Here is a 20,138-nt window from a genome sequence, read left to right as displayed (position 1 = left end):
TCTAATTAGTGAAAGTCACTTGCCTTCACTCACAGTCACTACACTGAAGCTTATTTCACATTTTTGCAAAGATACTGCTTGCTGCTGCTCGATAGATAATGCATGTGTGTGCATTGATGGTCTAATGACAGAAAGACCGAGTAGCATACAATCAAGTGATAAGAACTGAACAGATATTATAGGCATACATTTAGTTTTAATCAGATTGAAGTTTAGTACAGATGTTCGAGCATTGGCAGAGTGGAATCATAGAACTGTCATTCCTGCTCCTAGATGCCAGGGATCTGCATGAGTTTTACATGTTCTCCTCGTGTATTTATTTTAATTGGTATCCTCAAGTTTCCTCACTTAAAACACATTACCTTTAACAGGTTCCTTACATGGGACAAGTGCACTGAAGATGCAGTGTAGACCACTCATGTTATGTATTTCTATGGCTCCGTATCTATCTAATTTTGGTTTTAGGCTGACAGCATTCTAACAATCTTTCAGGTCTCCAGGCCCAGAGTTAGATACCCCTAAACTTACTTGTATTGATTGGCTTGATCTTGTTCTACGTCATTCATTTTCCTAATCTGCTCAGTCCGTTGGAAGTTTCTAGAGAGGCAACACTCATTCTGGCAGCATTAGGTTCAAAGCAGTAACCAGCCCTGCATGAGAAGGCAGTTACAATGAATTCCCTGATGGTGGGCAGAGCTCCCGGCACACAACAGGTAAACTTCTTGGACGCTAGTGCACTTACTCACCTGACTTTCATTTTAAGTACTCCTTGGGTGAATATTTCTTTTCTTCTGTCCTATTAAGTTATATAGGCATATATCTGGGCCCACCAGTTAGCATGTCCAGATGGTCAAATTGGTGCTAGAGTTTGTAGACAACAACATGGGTATACCCTTAATGAAGTAATAGAACAGAGGGTAGAAGAAACCTTTAAAGAGTTAGGCTATAGTCCCCACTGTAATACTGGGTCACAATGGAGAAGGCATACAGGGCACATAAAATTTATGATGGGGCAGTTTAACTTATTTTTAAATGACAGACAACTCAACAGCAAGATTAATTACAAGCAAGTCTGATGCACCAATAGTGAAAGAGAATGAAATACAAACTCAGTAGCCAGTGGATTCAACCAAGACTGAACTTAAGAGCCAGTCTGTAATACTTCAGTCCTTGTATTTCATTGCTATGTAGAGTATTTTTGGTTTACTTTGATAAAACTGATCAATGTCTGAACAGTGCTGTCTATCCCCTTCTCTCACCTACTGCTTGCTACAGTTCTGGGAGTTCAGCCCCTTTAGAATGCACAAAGACTCTCAACATACTTAGCTCACATATGATCTACATGAGCAGCCTACATTCCTTTTTTTAGGCTCCTTTTTTAATCAAAGAAAGAATATTTAGCACACATGAACTGGCTTAACACCTGTGTGCAAGTTGAAACAGACCTGAAAAATGTGCAACTTAGGCTAATCAGCTATTCAGAATTGCCCCTGCTTAAAAAAAACTTTAATTACGAAAGAGGAGAAAAAGTCTTTAATAAAGATGCAAATTATAATTACTTTCCATCACTGAATTTTTGTTTCAATGCTTTTAAAGAATTAATGTAGTGTACAATTTCAAAGGAAAGATTTCCCTTCCTTCCTTCAAAACAGACCAGAAGTACACAGCACATATCATACACAGTTACTTTGTGGCAGACAAAGATGTGCAATGTTATTAGTAATATTCACCATGCAACATTCCAAATAAGGCCATATGAACATCATGCAAAGTAAACAAAACCAGAGGTGGGGAGGAAGAAATCCATTGTTTAAAATTTTATTTGTCAATTTATATTGTATGCATACAAAGTTCCTAGAAAGCTACAAAATGTCTACCACTTTATCATGAAGGCATCAAAATGTGTTACTTAGCAAAGACAAGAACATTTGCAGTAAAGAACACACGTGTAGCATTGTTTATTATTATTTTTTTTTTTTTGAAGTGATGAAGTAATTGCACTTTACTGTCATGGATATTAATGTAATCACACTTTTGTACCGAGAAAGCCAGGATAATTTTTTTTTCTCCTTATACACAGCACCTTAAAAATCTTTTCACACAAACCATATACTTTATGACACTATCTGAACTAAAGATAGGTTCATATTAAAGCCAACATTTAAAATGGTCATGAACAAAAAGGTACCAGTACCTACACACTGACAAGAAACTGGAAAAAATGGTACTGCTGATATGTTTGTATTACAATTCCTTTTGATTATTAAAAAAAGGTTCATATTATTAACATATTACAATTCAGATACTTTAAAATTAAAAGACAGCCTATTATCCAACTTTAAACAAAGAGGTAATAACATGCATCAAAATGGAATTCAGTTAACAAAGTTACCAGCAGCATTTCAGTAACAAATTCACCACTGACCATATCTGAATATGCATCACAAAACCATTTTATACATAGAACACAATAAAAAATGAGCAGAGTTAATCTTCTTAAGTTACATATAATTGCAAATACACAGGGTAAAAAGGTGGTTAACACTAAACAAAACCAAAAAAAGAAGAACAAAAAGATTGTTTAAAGTAATACAAAACATCATAGTCTGACTTCAGGCACATTGAGTTTAATCAGGTGAATATTCTTAAGTGATAAGCACCCTTAACATCCTTTATAGGGCTTACTTTAAATAACAATAAAAAGCCAAAAATCCAGCTGTTTTACATTTAAAATATAAGAGAACTTTGATACTGGGATTAAAATGATCACAACATAACTCACTGAAAGTTGTTTAAAATAGACCATTTCAAGATTAGGAAACCGAAGAGCAAAATCCCCCAAAGTGAATTATAACCAACTGCACGCAACTTATTCAAGTCAGTGGTTTCATGTGGCAGTAGTTTCCAACTTGTTTACATTCAAGATCCTTTTCTTATGTAATCCATACCACCCAACTATCATTAACCATTCCCTTTAAAAGGTAAGTCAACTACCTTTCCAATTCCAATATAAAGCCCTTGCAGCAAGTCACTCTTAATGCCATGCTATATATATCCCAAGACTTGGTAATGTAATAACCCACTTCTAATACATTCTGCAAATGTCTTAAAAATATGTATAGTTTTATCAACAAAGAGTAGCCATTTATTGAAGTATACTAAATAAATATGTTCAGCAGGCCTTTCAATTCAACTACCAACTAGACAGAATGCTGCAGTCCATGAAAAGCAGTGTTACAATGAACAAGTAGGTTTTGAACTTACCATTTTTCCCCTAGAGCAAAACAGTGAGTGAAAATGGACACAGGCATTTTACAATTAAAAGCTGAATAGCCATGCAGCCTTATCACACTAATAAAGGTATTTGGGAGGAGGCATTCCTTTTAATATTCATAGTTTGCAGATTTATAAACTAAAAGGAAACATAACAATAAAACCCTGAAAGACACCTTTGAAAGTCACTCAACGTGACACACAAAAGGTGCAATTAGTGTCAAATGTTTTTTTCGTTCTTTGCATGCAGAATGATTGGGTAGGACAGAATGGAGATCATTGGCCAAGCTTTTCTAAAACAGACAATATTTAAATTATCATTAAAAGATAAGAGCCCTAGCTGTGGTCATCACATGAGGAGAGAACAGGAAAATGAGAAGATCATGCTAACTTAAAGTACCAGCTTAGTTGCAGGAAAAGGAACACAGATCTGCTTCTCTGCAATACAGCCATGAACAACAGTTAAAATAAAGTCATAATTAATAGTCCAAACCCCCTACATATTGTTAAACAAAACAAGGAACTTCAAAAGAATAGAGTTTAAAAGTTAAAACTCCTTTTCTTGATGTATAAATGGAGACCTCCACTTAACATTCTGCCATTAAGCCTATCATCAAATGAGTTTTTTTTTTTATGTAAAAGTAAGACCCCATGTTCAGATTAAGTCACATTTTTTGCTCAAACATCAAAACAAAAAAGGATGTATCATGGAAATAATTTCAAAATAAATTCCAAGCTTTAACATGGGAGTTAGTTCAAAAACATCCCAGTGATGTAATTAATAAGGCAATTTGAGAATGCTGCTTTGTAAAACTACTCTAGTAGTCACAAAAAAAAGACTAACATCTTGCAGCCAATGCGATTTCAACATAAAAGTAGTGGATATCACCCAGTTTAATAACCAATAATACAAACGTGACTCCACATAGTCAGCAAACTATACTGACACCTAGGTTGTTTTCTTAAATTTCAGCCTCTAGCTCACTGTGTGATCCTGAGCAAGCCGCATAATCTGCCTGCGCTCCAGTTGTTAGAAATGTGTAATTTATGCATCTGTACTAGTAAAGTGCCATAGGATGGTGATCACAATAAAAAGGGGATATACACAACAAAAGTCTGTTGTTTGATTACATGTCCAAAACCAAAAGTTTGTAAGATACCTTTTTTATTGATGTCAATCATCAGAGACTGGAAACAACAACAAAAGGATTCACTTTCAGTGCAACATATATTTCCGTTTCACTCTGAATCAACCTATAAAACTCACTTTGGAGGAAAAGCCTTCCTGTGCACAATTATTTAACAGCCATACTTTTAAAGTCAGCAATACCGGACATGAAAACAAAAGGTGCTGTTTTGCATTTTCCCAATATTTACTTTGCACTCTTTCTCAGTACAGCCAATAATATTGTGTTTAAAAATGAATACCCACTTTATTTTTTTCTCTGAAACACTAGCTGTGCCTCACTTTAACACCAAACTTAAAAAAGGCATTGTGGTGATCTTTTATTCTCATTTTTTTGGTCTTGCTACAATTAATACTTAAAATGGATTGTGTCTTTTCTAAGCTGGAAATTGCAAACCAAAGGCACTTTCATGCTACAGTGCAGGAAATTGCAAATGATCACTTCATTTCTATACTTTTTTTGGTCATTTAGATATAAAGGCAACTTTTATTAAAAGTATTGTGTATAAACCCTGTTTAAAGAAAAAAAAAACTCTGCAAAAGTTGTGTATATTAAGTGAAACTGTAATCATATGCACATTGTGTAAATCACAGTATGTAAGCATTTGTAGCAGGACTACGACGAAACAGGAAGTGAAAAAACAGCGAAACTGATACTCCTACTATTAGAACTAGTCTATGTGTTACACCAAAATGGGAGTTATATTTATTACAGGCATTACAACATAAATCAAGGCACTGTATACTATTATGCTTTGGCAGTTCTGACTGGAAAAGTCCTACAAAAGTCAACAAGAACAAGAAAGTATTCCAGCTTAGGAAAGAGCTCACAGTTTTAGTGGCATCTTTTGGAAATCAGACCACCAAATTTAAGGCTTACAGTAATACATAATGAATGATGCAGGCCGCACATCCTAAGACTTGATGTGCATGTAAAGGCAGCAACTGACTGATACTGTATTTAACGGGAAAAAAAAGACCATTACTGTATATATTTTTTATATTCTATACAATAATATAATAGGTTTGTAAACTGCATTACAGCAGAGTAATCTAATACAAACTAGGAATGTGTGAATAACACCACAAATTTTAAAAACCAACAACAAAATGAATTATTATTCACCTGAATGGTTACAAAGACTTGAACTTGGCTTTTCTTGGCAGGATTTTAAAATCACAATGACCTTACAAGGCAATTGTGCTGTCATTATATAAAGATACTGAACAAACAGAAATGAAATAATAAGCAACAAAAGTCAAGCTAAATTTGTTGTTAGATAAAGAACCAAATCAAGCCAAGAAACGCTGTCCTTGTGCTGGGATCCCAGCATTTTTCAGACAACTTAAGAACAAAGATACTCACACAACCCTAGTGAAATTCAGTTCAAATAAATTTGGCTTCCTCTAGTGTTGATGGCATTTCTTCCAAGATGTTACCCAAAAATGTACATAATTCATATTTTGTTTATGTTAACAATCAAGTAAGGCAAATGAAACAAGTTACCCTCAATAAGGCATGTCCCATCCAACAGAACCAAGTGCTTAGGACAAGGCGATAATTGTATTTTCTTGTGTATGTAGTGCTGTTGTTTTCATTTTTTATTTTTAAATTTTTTTATTAGGAATATTAATACTTTGTATTAATCTGGGAGAACATTCTGCAGCTTAAGGTTGAAAAACCTGAAGAAATTGAAAATTTTAAAAAGATGCAACAAATCTTATTGCAAAAATGATAATTTTATGGCCAAAGTAAACCAAGGGTTTCGGTTTACATTTATCACAGTGCACTTAGTCTTCAAATAATTGATCTTATAAGTGATTTATTAATTTAGTGTTTACGTAAATTAATGTTTATTATTAATGATAAAACTGACTTCAGCGATGACACCCGATATGAAAGACTCAGTCCCTTTCAAGCTGCAAAGTATTCTCAAGTGAAATATATATATTTTAAACTGTGTTGGCCAAAATGTTCGTCATACTTTTAAAATAACTTTGTAAAATTTATTTATCCAAAATTATATATTTGAAATACTTTCTTTGTTAACAAAAAATATATATATATATTACACAGAGCTTAGATGTCCCACTTTATAATGGCTAGTGTCTTTGATAATTACCTTTTATCCTAAACTGACATGAAAACGGAAAAGAAAAAAAAATACACACAAAAGTAAAAACCTAGCAATCTAATTCAGACCCATCAAAAAACTACGATACATCTCTCTCTCTATATATATATATATATATATATATATATATATATATATATATACACACACAGGTGTGTGTGTGTATATATTATATAAAACACACAACCTCACATACACACACCAAGCTTTCTAAGAATGGGCTTTGATTAGTTGTCAGTTAAAACAAAGAACTAATTCAGTATCAAAAGTTTTTACAACTGTACCGCAATTCACAGCTGTAGTCATACACATATACATTTAATTAAAAAAAAAAAAAAAACACAAAGAAAACACACAAAAAAAAAAAACACAAAAACAAAAATAAAAAAATACCCAAATTTATCAAGAATCAAATTTGGGTATGGTTTTAATTAGAGGCACTGCCACTTGTATTGAGGTTTATAGTCTTTATTTAATATTCTCGGCAAAAGATCTTCACTCAGTCTTTCACAAGCCGATAAATGTGATGCTGGGCTCCATGCTCACTATTTGACACTTCAAACACGCAAGCCATACAAAGAAGTGTTTCTTGGGTATCCCTGTTTGTTACAACCTGCAATTGGGACAAAGGAAAAACTGACAATTAGGTTTCTAAGGTGGCATAACAGATTATGATTTATTTAACTTTTACTTACAGTTCAATGCTTTTAGTATTAAAAAAAATCATTTAGCTTTAACAATGATAAAAATTGGTTGAAGTGTTGTTTCACCAAAATAAATTTAAGGGACAGCCACAAAACACAAAACTGAATCACATGTGCATTTCTGTAGTGCATGCTCTATAAGTTAGTATCATCACAATGTTTTTGCTTTACCTAGTGATTTTTCCATTATCACATTCACCACACTGCACACCTTCCAGAATTTATAGCTCAATTTTACTCTGTCTTTTTAAGATTGACTCAGCTGAAACTAGTCTGATGATAAAAATTTGCAATACATACATGTAATCATGCTGCAACAATTGTTGGGATTTCACAGAAAACTGTGCCAGTTAAATTGGTTGGAGTATGTAATGATACAGGTTGTTCCAATGTTGCTTGTATATTAAGTGCATACCAAACTCCACCACAAAGAGTGATTTGTGTAGCTTACAACAATTATTCACTGGCACAAAAAAACCAATAAGCTTCAAAATTTCTGGTTCCTGATTGCATACAGGAACACAATTGTATAGGATGGCTTAGATTATTTTTCATGGTTGATGGAGGAAAATTAATATGTAGTACTTCTAGTCGATTCAGAAAGTATTTCATTTTCTGCACATTTTATTGGGGTGTAGATTTAATTTTAAATGGATAAATTAACAATTTTTCACCATTAATCTACACTTACAAATTTACAAACCTTTCTGAAAACATGCTTTCACTTTGTAATTATGGGGTACGGAGTGCAGATCGATGTGCAAAAATAGCAAATGTAATCATTTAAAATTAAATCTACAACACAACAGTGCAAAAAGTGAAGGGGGATGAATATTTTCTGACACCACTGTATTTCTATTAACAGCAGCAAAAAGTGGAATCTGCATTTATGAATGGTTTAAAATCTTTAAATGAAATGTTTGCTTAGGACCACCTATTTGCTTAAATTTGCTAGGAACGTTAGTTCAGTGTCATGGGTTCTATTCACTGCACTGCCATGAGTCTATTGTATGACACATTCACTTAAATAGGATAATTTAAGTAACAATAACACTCACGCCACTGTCATAAAGTAAGACAACTGGAGCACCTGAAAATTCTTATATGCTTTGTAAAATTACTTTTGTATAGAATGCAAAATAAAGACAGATTAAAATTATTAGAACTCTTAATTATAAGGTATCTTAACCTGGTCCTGCATTAAGAGTGCTAGTAGAGAAACTCCAGAATTTCACAGTGATATTCTTGTGCATTGCCAAACATTTATCCAAATTTGTACCCAGTTCAGCATAGAGGGGAAACAGGCTATCCTGGAAGTCCCGGGCAATTTCCACATAGTTACAATACTGGGAGTTAAAGCCAGTACTCTGGAATTGCGAAATACAGCACTGTGCTGTTTCAAAGTCAAAAAACAGTGAAAAATGACTGGCAACATATCTTTTATCATACAATCTTACATAATGCAGGTATTATTTGTATCTTTCTAGGTAGATAATACAGGTTCCAATGGGGCCTGTCTTGTCAGATAATTTTGAGTTCTACTATAATCACAAACATTGTTTAATGTAAACAGAGTAAATTTGATATAAACAGTGGACTTTTTTAACCAAATTAGAACAAATTAATACTCGATCTTTCAATATTTTTTCAGTATTTTTGATACTGTGGACTTTTATGTTGAAGGCCATTACTTTTGCTTTCTAAAAACACAGGTCTGTTTTAATTACAAAGACACTTACCAATAAAATAGTGAAGTTCTCCAGCACACTGTTCATCATGTATTTTTCTGGCAAATGTTTTAGTTTGTGAATAAAGTTAATCATGTATTCACACATTGGTGAGCGACTTATCCTATATACAAAACGTCCATTCTCAAACCTTGCATATTCAGTCTAAAAAAAAAAGGCATATGTATATGATTAGTCACCACAAAGATAATTAAAAAAATTAAAGCTAAAATCTGATTCAATAATAAAAATGTGAAAACTTCATTAACTTGCTATTACAACTACTGTAATCTCAAAATATGTATACATACAGTATGTTGTACAGCAGGTCCAAACATATTGGTCACTAGTGTGCTGACTGGAAGGTATTTATTAAAATCTTTTTGAATTCAAGATGGTGTATATGGATAAACTTTTAACATAAAAAAGACTATTTAAAAAGTCAGTAATCTTAACAGAAAATAACATTAACCGTACATTGGGACACATAGAAAGTATACTGTATATTGCTTTATTAAAGTCTTATTTATGGAGCTTAAGGCATTTCAGTCAAAACTGTTATTGAATAAACTACTATATTATAAAAGCTAGACAACTAACAACTGACTCAGTAGATCAAATTAACTGCATCGTTGTCTTGTGGGGCGGTATGGTGGTGCAGTGGGTAGTGCTGCTGCCTCGCAATTAGGGGAACCGGGTTCGCTTCCCGGGTCCTCCCTGCTTGGAGTTTCCTCCAGGTGCTCCGGTTTCCTCCCAGAGTCAAAAGACATGCAGGTTAGGTGCATTTGCGATTCTAGTGTGTGCTCGTGCCCTGCGGTGGGCTGGCACCCTGCACAGGATTTGTTTCCTGCCTTGCGTCCTGTGTTGGCTGGGATTGGCTCCAGCAGACCTGGTGACCCTGTAGGTAGGATATAGCGGGTTGGATAATGGGTGGATGGATTCACTTTTGCCAATTTATCAAAAAAAAAGCTCCATCAACCTGCATTCATGAAAAGGGAAAAAATGATTTTGGAAAATGTATGAGATGGGTATATCATTTATATATACCAGATTTTCTGTGCATTTTGTGCATCTTCTTAGTTTCTTTTTTTTTTTTTTTTTTACTTTTGTAATAAATTTTGTCAGACAAACATGTAGATACAAAACAGAATACATGCCTGCAGTATTTCTACTATTAGTAACTTGGCTTTATATTTGTAAACACCATGCAAAGACAAGTCATATAAGATAGAAAAATAGCATTTTTCATTCATGTCTCATACAAGACCTACCTCTACTTTCTCCACAACCTGTTTGCCAAAAGAGCACACCTTAGTAGAGCAGGTGATTGTCATGTTTTCAGAACTTTCATATTGACTTGTGACACCATAAAATGCACCTGCGTCATCCAGAATATTGCAATTCAAGTCAGCCTGTAAAAATTTAATTTGCAAATTTACTATAGGTTTATCTAAAATGAAAAACTTCAAAAATCACAAAAATGTGTATTCATCTTTAAAAACAATTAATTTTAAAATTAATACATGAAATGCCTGTAACAACATTAAATACTTTTGATTAGATGTGGCCGAAGATGTTGGCACTCTTGCATTTTATTCAAACATGCACTATTCTTTCATATCTGTATTAAAATGTTTGTCATCCACATAAGCATTTCTTTGGTTTTTACCAGAACAAAGCCAAAAATATAAAAAATAATTAAAATAACTCAATTTTTGCATGATTGACAAAGACATTCCAATATGAACAGGACAGAATTACTGGAAACTTTAACAAGTTGTAAGAAAATACTTATCCTTAATGCAGAATAATGTGTTTCAATAATTATTATTAATGATTATTACAGGCATCCTAAATGTTGTAATCACTCATCCAGCCAGTTAAAAAAGACTCAATCAACTATTTTGTGTCACATTAATCATGGAAAAAAGAATGACAGTCACATAATTGTCTGAGAAGGCAAGACAGATAACCACCAAACAGGGTCAACAGTGTTCCTGTGACCACTCTTGCCAATATTATCAGTAAGTCCTATGGCACTGTAGCTAACACCACAGGATGCAGCCACACAAAATATTAGATTAAGGTTACCTGAAATTTTTGTCCATGCCATTTTCTTTTGTTTAAATATCAAAAATAATAAGTTTGATCATAAATCAAAAGCAGTGTTCCGTTAAATGTGATATCAACTACTTTTGTCAGTTTCAGCTTAGTTCAGAGGTAACTTTTTTTTGTTAAGCGAAAGGGTACTACGTGTGTAGAAAGACAACTATGGATAATATGTGCCATCTAGTGGTTGTTTAAGTGGAAACACTTTCTTCAAAAAAAAAAAATTTTTTTTAAAAAGTAATATAGAAAAATGCATGAAGAAAAAAATCTTACAGCAACAGGGATAAAGAAGCAAGCAAAATGTGACATATCGCACTTTTGAGAATCAGATAGCAAAAATTGTCCTTTCCTGTCATACTTAATTAGGTGAGGCTATTGTGCAATCCTTTTATAGCATTCCCAAAGTACTCTTCCTTTATTTCAATATGGACTGAAGCATACGTTATATTCTTGGTCTCCATTCAATTTGATATTTCTCATAATCCTAGGCTACACAGAAAAACTTAAAGTAACACACTAAAGGTTTTAGAGTTGTTACTGAAGGAAAAGACACATTTAATAATAGTACTTAAAGGCTATAAATGATATATTTAGAACTAATAAGTTCATGACTATATAAATGTGTTCCTTATAAGCATTTCTCTTGTACTGTACTTAGTGGGTTTTATTTAAAGACTATATTATGAAACAAGTTATTGTGCACATTTTTTCATCACCTTCTCTTAAACTCGGATACAGTACAGCTACAACTTTAAACAAGTCTTTAAAAGTTTTGTCCTCATTATGACACACATCTACAAAGCCATTAGACTGAATTTCATACTCATGTAAAAAAGGTGAAATTTGAGGAGCCAAATGGATTCTTTTAATTAATAAATAAAATATGGGACCTAAACCTATTTTCAAAAATACTATAAAAATACACTTCTGCATGCAAAAGCTTCAAACTAGTCTGTCTAAAATCCAATATTTGATAGCTTTCTCCAATATATACAAGTACATGAGATATTGGAAGCAACTGTATATTTTATACTTCATATGCATATACTTTATTTTATTTGAATACTGGGATGATACAAATTATAATTTTCCTAAACAAAACTAACTTTTCGTTTCTGGAAGCTGGGAGTGAAGTTACTGCAGTTATACTTAATAGAACAAAAACATTTGACCGAGAACTAGCCGTTTTTCCCATTCTTCTCATAAAATGTGCACCCCAGTACACAGCAAAATCCAACGGTGCTGCAACAATCCATCTAATGTGTGCATTTTAAAAAGGAAGGAGTTGTTTTTATTCTAGTCATTTTATTCACCTCCTCAAGTTTTTACCATTATGTTAAAAATTTGTCTTGATAAACTATGCCCTTCATTTCCAGGAATCATTTAGCGGTGTTAGGTGGCTGTGACCTTGTGATTTAGTGACAGAAGCCAACAACAGCATCCCACTGCATTGTTTAACCGTGGCCTCAGGTAATTAAAACGATGATATAGTCTCTTAATAGAGAACAAAAAAGTGCCACACAATTATTTCAGACAGCCTTATTTCTAGAGAACATGCATCGATTTTCTAAAGATGACATTTTACAAAGGATTTATATGACTTAAAAGGAATTACAATCTACAGAAACAGTGATGAAATGCACTTTTAAGGCGACACAAGTATCAATAAAGTGACGAATTTCACACTCTTTCCTCCACACACAGAGGCACACAAAATTACTACTTTTTTAAAACTGTGATACAAGATATTTTAATGAGCCAACGCTAAAATGTATGCACCATTAAAAATAATCTTAAAACAATATAATAAATAAGTTCAGCATTTTTCAAGTCAAAGTTATTTCTTCACAATCATTGCATATATTAATTTCCCAGGTAAAAATGTGTTCTAAAGTGAAACTTTTTTTATAAATTTAAAAATACCTTGTCTGTTCTCGCAGTTTACAATAGGTGAAAAGGTACATGAGTGGACAGTTGAATGATAAAGGCATAAAGCATACGAAACAGCATAAATCTTATCAAATATGTGCAATTTGAAGCAAGAAGGTTTTTAAGAAAATATGTCTTCTATGTTTATGAGGCATCCTTGTAATAATGAAAAGACACTAGAAAAGATTACTTTATCATAAATATTTTAAAATATTTTTCCTGAGGTAAAAATACATACACTTGTTTGCTTGTTCGGCTCACATTCTCCATTGTCAATGGAGTTATGAAAACCTCAACAAGTTACTGTATGTTCTGCCATGGTTTGTACTTAAAATATTAGAACAATCTGGACAAGAACAGGGCACTCACCCGAACAAAGCTTGCCAGTCCAATCCAACTAATTCTTCCAAAATAACATCAAGTCTAGGTTTGCAAGTCCCTAAAGTCCTACTGTGTACCACACCACTTAGTAACTTATTCCATGCGTCTATGGTTCTTTTTGTGAAATAAACCTCCTAACGTTTGTACGAAGCAAGATTCCAACTGTGCCCCCATGTTCTTGGTGAACTCATTTTAAAGTAAGAGTTTTGATCTACTGTACTAATTCCCTTCATAATTTTAAACACTCCAGTCATGTCTTTTCTTAATCTCCTTTTGTTTATACTGAAAAGGCTCAGCACTTTTAATCTTTGTTCATAACTCACACCCTGTAACCCTATAATCAGCCAAGTCGCACCTCTCTGTTCTTTCTGCAGCGTTACTATGTCCTTTTTGTAGCCCTGAGATTTACTGCACACATTACACCAGATGAAGTCTGACCAGCAAGTTATAAAGCCTGAACAAAACCTCCTTGGACTTGTACTTTACATATTGTGCTATATAACTTAAAATTCTGTTAGCCTTCTTAATGACTTCTAAACACTGTCTGGCAGTTGACAGTGACATATTTTTAGTAAATCCTTCTCATAAGGTGTAGTTTTGATTTTCAGACCTCCCACTGTGTGTTAAACCTAACTTTTTTTCTTCCTACATGTAATACTTTTACTTTAACTATTAAATTCAATCTGCCACAAACCAGCCCAAGCCTGTATGATGTCCAAGCCCCTCTGTGATGATTCAACGGATTGCAGATTATGTGCCAATCCACATAGCTGTATCTTGGCCATCTTGTTATTTATACTCCTATCCAAATATATATAGTGGTCTGATACTGATCCTAGTGGGACAGTACTCTGCTTCCTGTGTCTGAGCCAATTCTGCACCAATCTACACACTGCACTCTGAACTCCCTTTTAGTTTCTCCATTACCCTACTCATATGCCTTATGATTCACAATAGAGTCATTACTCTTAAACCCCTTATACAGCTGTGTAACCTTTTGCAGCTTCCTTTTCAACTCTTTATTAACCCACTGCAGAGTTTTTTTTATATATATATTTCATATATTATTATATAAGATATAAAATATAATACAGTATATACTATATATGAAAAAAATCACATTATCTTTATTACAACATACAGTATATCCAAATACACAGCATTTTAATTTTTAAATTAAAGACACCCCTTAACATAGAAAATATTCAATATAGAAATTAACTATAGCTCTAAACCCAATGGAGCCATCAGACATGTTCAGGTAAACTGAATTATGATGCAACTCTTGGGATAAGGTGGATAGCTTGGAAAGTATCTGCTTTTCCTTCAATTATTTGCAGAGAGAATGAAAATTGTCACAGTATAAAGCACAATTTGTTTGATAGTCTGCATGCAGCTCTGCTGTGCAGACACCATCTCCCTGCCTAAGGTTGTAGTTTTAATATGAATTCAACCTTGTTTGTCTTCTAAACATTATAAGAAGCAAGATTGGGTGGTAACTTATTTTTTGGGCCATATATAAAAAGTATATGTATATATGTGTATTTTCAGATCCTAATTTTTATATAAATAGATTTGTTTATAAACATATAACCATCAATAAAAATGCTATTAGATTTGACTTTATGTCCACAAGTTTGAATTTGGATAGTAAGGTATGACCATGGTAAGGTTTAATCAATCGAATACACTTACAAGACTGCCAGTCAGACATACTGTTTGCAAGGAAGATGTTTTCTTAATTTTGGTAATGATAGAAAGAAGTAATAAATAATAAAGGAATTAGTGTAGGGTTGCATTATCCTGTATTTGCAAAGGAAACAAGTTTGAAAATGCATGCACCTTGTAACATTCAGCTACATTCAAGGGCTGTGCAGCCACCATGGTCCTCAAAGGACAAAGTTCAGTAGGTAGGTTCTCAACTCTTTTCAGGGCTGTGGGGGCCAAAAATAGTCTTCCCAATATTGGGCAAAATACTGAAAAAAAGGCCTAGACAGGACTCAGTTCCATCACAAAGACCACTCACACACACAAATTGCATATTCACATGCAGTGACAATTTACAATTGGCAATTAACATAACTTAAAAAAAAATGTTCTTCAAATTATAGTGTGCCCAAATTTCCAAAGTCCCAATAGGACACTAGTGTAGAATGTATGCCCATGCATAAAGTCCATCCTCATTTGTTCAGTGTCTACTTTATCTTATTATCAGCAAGGGATCAGGACTTGGGACAAAAAAATATAAAGTATAACACTTTCAGAAATTAACACGATTCCACACAGTGTTTGAAACGGTAAACAAATAAATGGCAGTACTCTGTTTTTGTCTCCTTCTTGGTCATACATGTGTTAAACTTGTACAGCATCGCAAGTTTTTAATCAAGCTTTCTCTGTTAAGAGTTTGGACGGCACTATTGTATGTATAGTACATTGAGCTGGGGTTAGGGCTGCAACGATTAGTCGATGTAATCGATGATGTAGACTACAAAAAAATCGTTGACACGTCATAAACAGAACCTTTAATAAAGGCTCCAGTCACAAAGAACCACATTGTTTTTTGTAACTGCACTGCACTACATGAATGTCTGGAGGCAGTATCGTTTGTTATTGTTTGTCAAGACGCATACAGTCCTACCAACGCAAGCATCCTGGAACTGTGATTGCCGCTGTCTCTCGAGAGGTAAGTTTTAGTGAGTAAAGTTAGTGTCACGTGTTAACACTGATGTTTGTACTATAATGTGTATATCAAGGTTTCAACAATGATAGTTAACCCTAGTTAACCGACATATACTTGGGGGTTAATGCACCCCTGGATGCCAAATACTTTTTAGCTGCACTTTTTAAGTAAACATCACAATTCACAAAGAAAATGTGAAATTTTAATGGAACACATTTTTTTCATGCAAAGAGCATCACAATTACTGCGACACTGATCATTTTACACACTGCATATGAACTGTAAAAACTATAAAAAAAACAACTATTGCAACAATCTATTACTATATGTTCAATATGCAACTGAAGTCATTGATGAAATTCAGTATATCAGTATATCAAACACACAGGGGGTAAACGCTGATGACTGCAGGCTCATCTAGTGCAGCGGCTGAATCCCAAAGAAAGTGTTGCTGCGGTTCTGCCGGTGACGGCAGTGGTCGTGAGCTGGCTTCTGATCAAATATACGGCACTGACCGATCAGCTTCGGTATGCTGGCAAATTGAACTGAGAAACAACTTTAGCCAGTTGCGGAGTTCAATGAATGTACGTTGCTGAATATACAGTATGTCGCCGCAAATACTTGCTTCCAAATTGCACTGGAAACTGACTCCCTACTCACTGCAATCAAGAATATATGAACTGAATCTTTTATAAACTGTACATTATTGTTTTATCTTATTTGAATTGAAGCTTTATTTAAACTTTTGCACTGTAAGACACACCAGTGGCCATTTTTGGATAAGTTAAATGCACTTTTTGTGTTTAAAGACTATGTGCACTTTAGTTTGTATTGTTTAATGTATTTCTTTTTTATTGTGATGGTCACACTAATATAAAAACTTCGGATTATTTTCAAATTCATATGTTTCACTGGTTGTTATTTTAATTTGATTATTATTAATTTTAATTGTGTTAATGCAGAGACATCAGGGTGACATTCACAGGTGGAGAGATGTGAGCAGATAAGGTAAGACATGCACTGGAGCCCAGAACAGGATGTGCAACCACAGGTCGCAGGCACCAAAATAGTCAGGCATGAAATGATTGTGACTAATCGAAAAAAATATTGAATGATTAGTCGACTACCAAAATAATCATTAGTTGTAGCCCTAGCTAGGGTATGAGAGGGTCCTCAAAGTTCTGTGCATACTGTTTTAATATATTGTGTGGATGCTTGTTTCAGTGGATTTTTGATCTCCTTGCTTTATTTTATTCTTAAATGGTTAGTAACATCACTTAATTTACTTATTACAATTTAAAGCAATGGTGGGAGGCATATACACACAGAGGTTTCTGCGTGCGCCAAGCTGGACTTTCCCATAAAGGATTGTCATACCAAGCATACACAATCAGCCAGTGACAGCAACTTCCTACCCCGTGCATACAGTCTGTAAATTTTTCATTAAATTGTTTTGGGGATGTGTTTGCAGTGATTATCATCAATTGGAGGTGAAAAAGTGGGAAATCTACAAAATATACAAGTTGGTGTAACTGCTGTGAAGGTAACATCTTAACAGTAAACTAATTCACAGTACAGGCCCATATGCAGCACTGAAAGTTCGGCTATACGCATCACTGAAAGTTAATCATGGGTTGACCAGGCCATCAAGACATGTTTACCAGTTACACCTTGCATGATTTGTGCATTAATGGAATCTAACTGCTTATGCTTAACAAAAACTGCTCCATTTGCGGTACATGCCTTTTTTGCACTACGCAAGTGCTCTGATTATGTTAGGAGAACCAGAAACTGCCACAAATTGACCTTTAATGTTGGCAAAAATATACCATACAAAAACAAGATATTGTGCCTCGCCAGTTGGTTGATGTCTTTTAGCACAGCAGGCATGATGGAGTTAAGTTTGACAGAAATATTCATGACCTATCGGATAGTTCCCTGTGAAGTGACAACAGGTAGTTGATATGAAAGAGAGAGAGAAAAAAAATTCAGTGCAAACACTCAGCATTGGCCCTTTTAAAAGCGATCTAAAATACAGACTTGTGCATCACATTCATCCTTTTTAAAATACTTGTCACATTAACAAACATTATAACAACTCAATGATATGAATTATTCTGCATGAGAGTCATCATTTAGCTGGTTTGACTGCATTTCTCTGCTTGATCAAGGGTGTCATTTCCAAATTTCTCTGAAATTTTGTGTAAGCATGGGTCAGAGTTGCTGTAAATATACACAAGATTTTGCCTCAATTCTTCTACTACATATCTTAATGTTTTGTGGGAAGTTGCATATGCACACTTCAAGCCTCTTTCTGTGCACATATAAGCTTTATAAATTAGGCCCCAGATGTCCAAGTACCTCAAAAATATTCTTTGTTAATCTTGGGAGGCCATCCATCGTTCAGTGTATGGATTACTGTCAAGGAAAAGCTGTCAATGATTTATAAACAGACTGTATCACAAAAAAGGAGTTAAAGAAATGTCAAATCATCTCCTTTTTAAATATACTTTCTTGAATGAAGCAACCAAGACAATTATGAAAATTAACAGAATGCATCACACATACGACAATGTTGCCACTAGACTGCAGAAGCCAAAGTATGTTCACACATTAAAGTGCATAAAAGGTAAATAACAGATTCTTGCACAAAGGAATGGTGATGAATATGAACGCAAGATATGCAATAGTTGTGTGTGTCATCTCCGTTGACACATAAATGATACATGATTATCATGATTATAAATTATTTGCCCTTATGCCTCAGGGTCAAAAATACCTGAAAATCATGATAAAACACTTCTGCTCATAGTGTTGCACTAAAAGGCAAAGTCTATATTCAAATAATGCAATTCATACTAATCATAAAATACACAGTATTTTAACTTGTATACAAAGTATTTAACTTATATAAAATATAATTTACCCAGAATTTTACAAGGAAGAAAGCATTCTGCGGTCCTTTTCCAAAGAGTTCCTTCAAGCCTCCTTTTTTTTCTGGAAACTTATCATAAATCTGACGAATGTCTACTGATTCAAGCAAGGCATCACTGTAGGAATGGTTTGTTTGCCCAATATGCACAAATAGATGTTTGTTGTACTGAAAAACAAATACAAATATGCTATTAAAAAACATATATAATGATACGCTCTATTTGCTACAGTAGGAAGCTTACCTACCATATATACAAAGGAAACATACAAAAATGATAAAATTTCATAATCATTACAAAAATGAAACTTTGGAGGTAATTGTTAAAACATTTTCTTAGAATGGTCCACTTTACAGATGTAACACTAGTAATTGATTTTGTGAGGGTTATTTCAAAGTCATTGTCAGATCTCAGTTCAATAATTGTTGCAATAAACCAGAAGTATTCTGAAAATGTAAGATTAATGGCTGCTGTCAAATGATATCAATACAAAAAAGTATAATCCACTTAGGAATGACCACTAACCAAGACAAATCACACATGTCAAGTGCAAAATTTAAAATACTACAACTAAAAATAACAAAGCCTTAACTATAAAGAATTATTTTTCTAGAGAACTTGTAGCAGCGCTTACAAGCAAGGAACAGTGTGAAACAATGAATACAACAAAAGTTTAAATTATTTTTAAGTTTTTAATTTTTAAAGAAAAAAACTGTCAAACAAACATTTTGAAATTAACATTTGTTCTTCTTTCAGATGATTCCTAACCTAAAGCTTAGGATTAACTACATATCACTGGTTACAATGCATTATGTAATTAAACCTGAATGATGTGTTCTTGCCAATCTGGGAAGCTGAGTTTAATGCCAAACCAACACTAAAATGACATATGTTGAAGTAGGAAACAACCCAGAAAGGGCAGGGAGTAGGTTTGTGGGCAGGGGAGGTTTGTTATTTTGTCAGTATATCCATTGTAGGGCCCACTTAACCACACATTATTAATTACCCCAACAGGTCTTTGGGGAACTGTGAATTAAAAAAAATAAAAATAATAATAATATATATATCGATATCTATATCG

At 33.8% G+C, this 20,138-nt stretch overlaps 1 protein-coding gene across 10 annotated transcripts in view; it reads right to left on the bottom strand.

Annotated features, from left to right (window-relative positions):
- Nucleotides 1-1,802: 1,802 nt before the first annotated feature.
- The window catches only part of tead1b (TEA domain family member 1b), a 171,036-nt gene continuing 152,700 nt past the window's right edge, over nt 1,803-20,138 (bottom strand). For all 10 annotated transcript variants that reach the window (XM_039750034.1, XM_039750027.1, XM_039750056.1 and 7 more), the window contains 4 exons: nt 19,051-19,224; nt 10,297-10,437; nt 9,038-9,190; nt 1,803-7,207 (listed from right to left, as the gene is read on the bottom strand). In XM_039750034.1, coding sequence (XP_039605968.1) covers nt 7,094-7,207; nt 9,038-9,190; nt 10,297-10,437; nt 19,051-19,224 — 582 coding nt within the window. In that variant the 3' untranslated portion in view covers nt 1,803-7,093. The remainder of the gene's footprint in view (nt 7,208-9,037; nt 9,191-10,296; nt 10,438-19,050; nt 19,225-20,138) is intronic.

This window comes from Polypterus senegalus, chromosome 1 (assembly GCF_016835505.1).
Source record: "Polypterus senegalus isolate Bchr_013 chromosome 1, ASM1683550v1, whole genome shotgun sequence".
NCBI lineage: Eukaryota > Metazoa > Chordata > Cladistia > Polypteriformes > Polypteridae > Polypterus > Polypterus senegalus.
The sequence above is the reverse complement of the archived record's forward strand: the minus strand, read 5'-3'. Positions and strand labels throughout refer to the sequence as shown.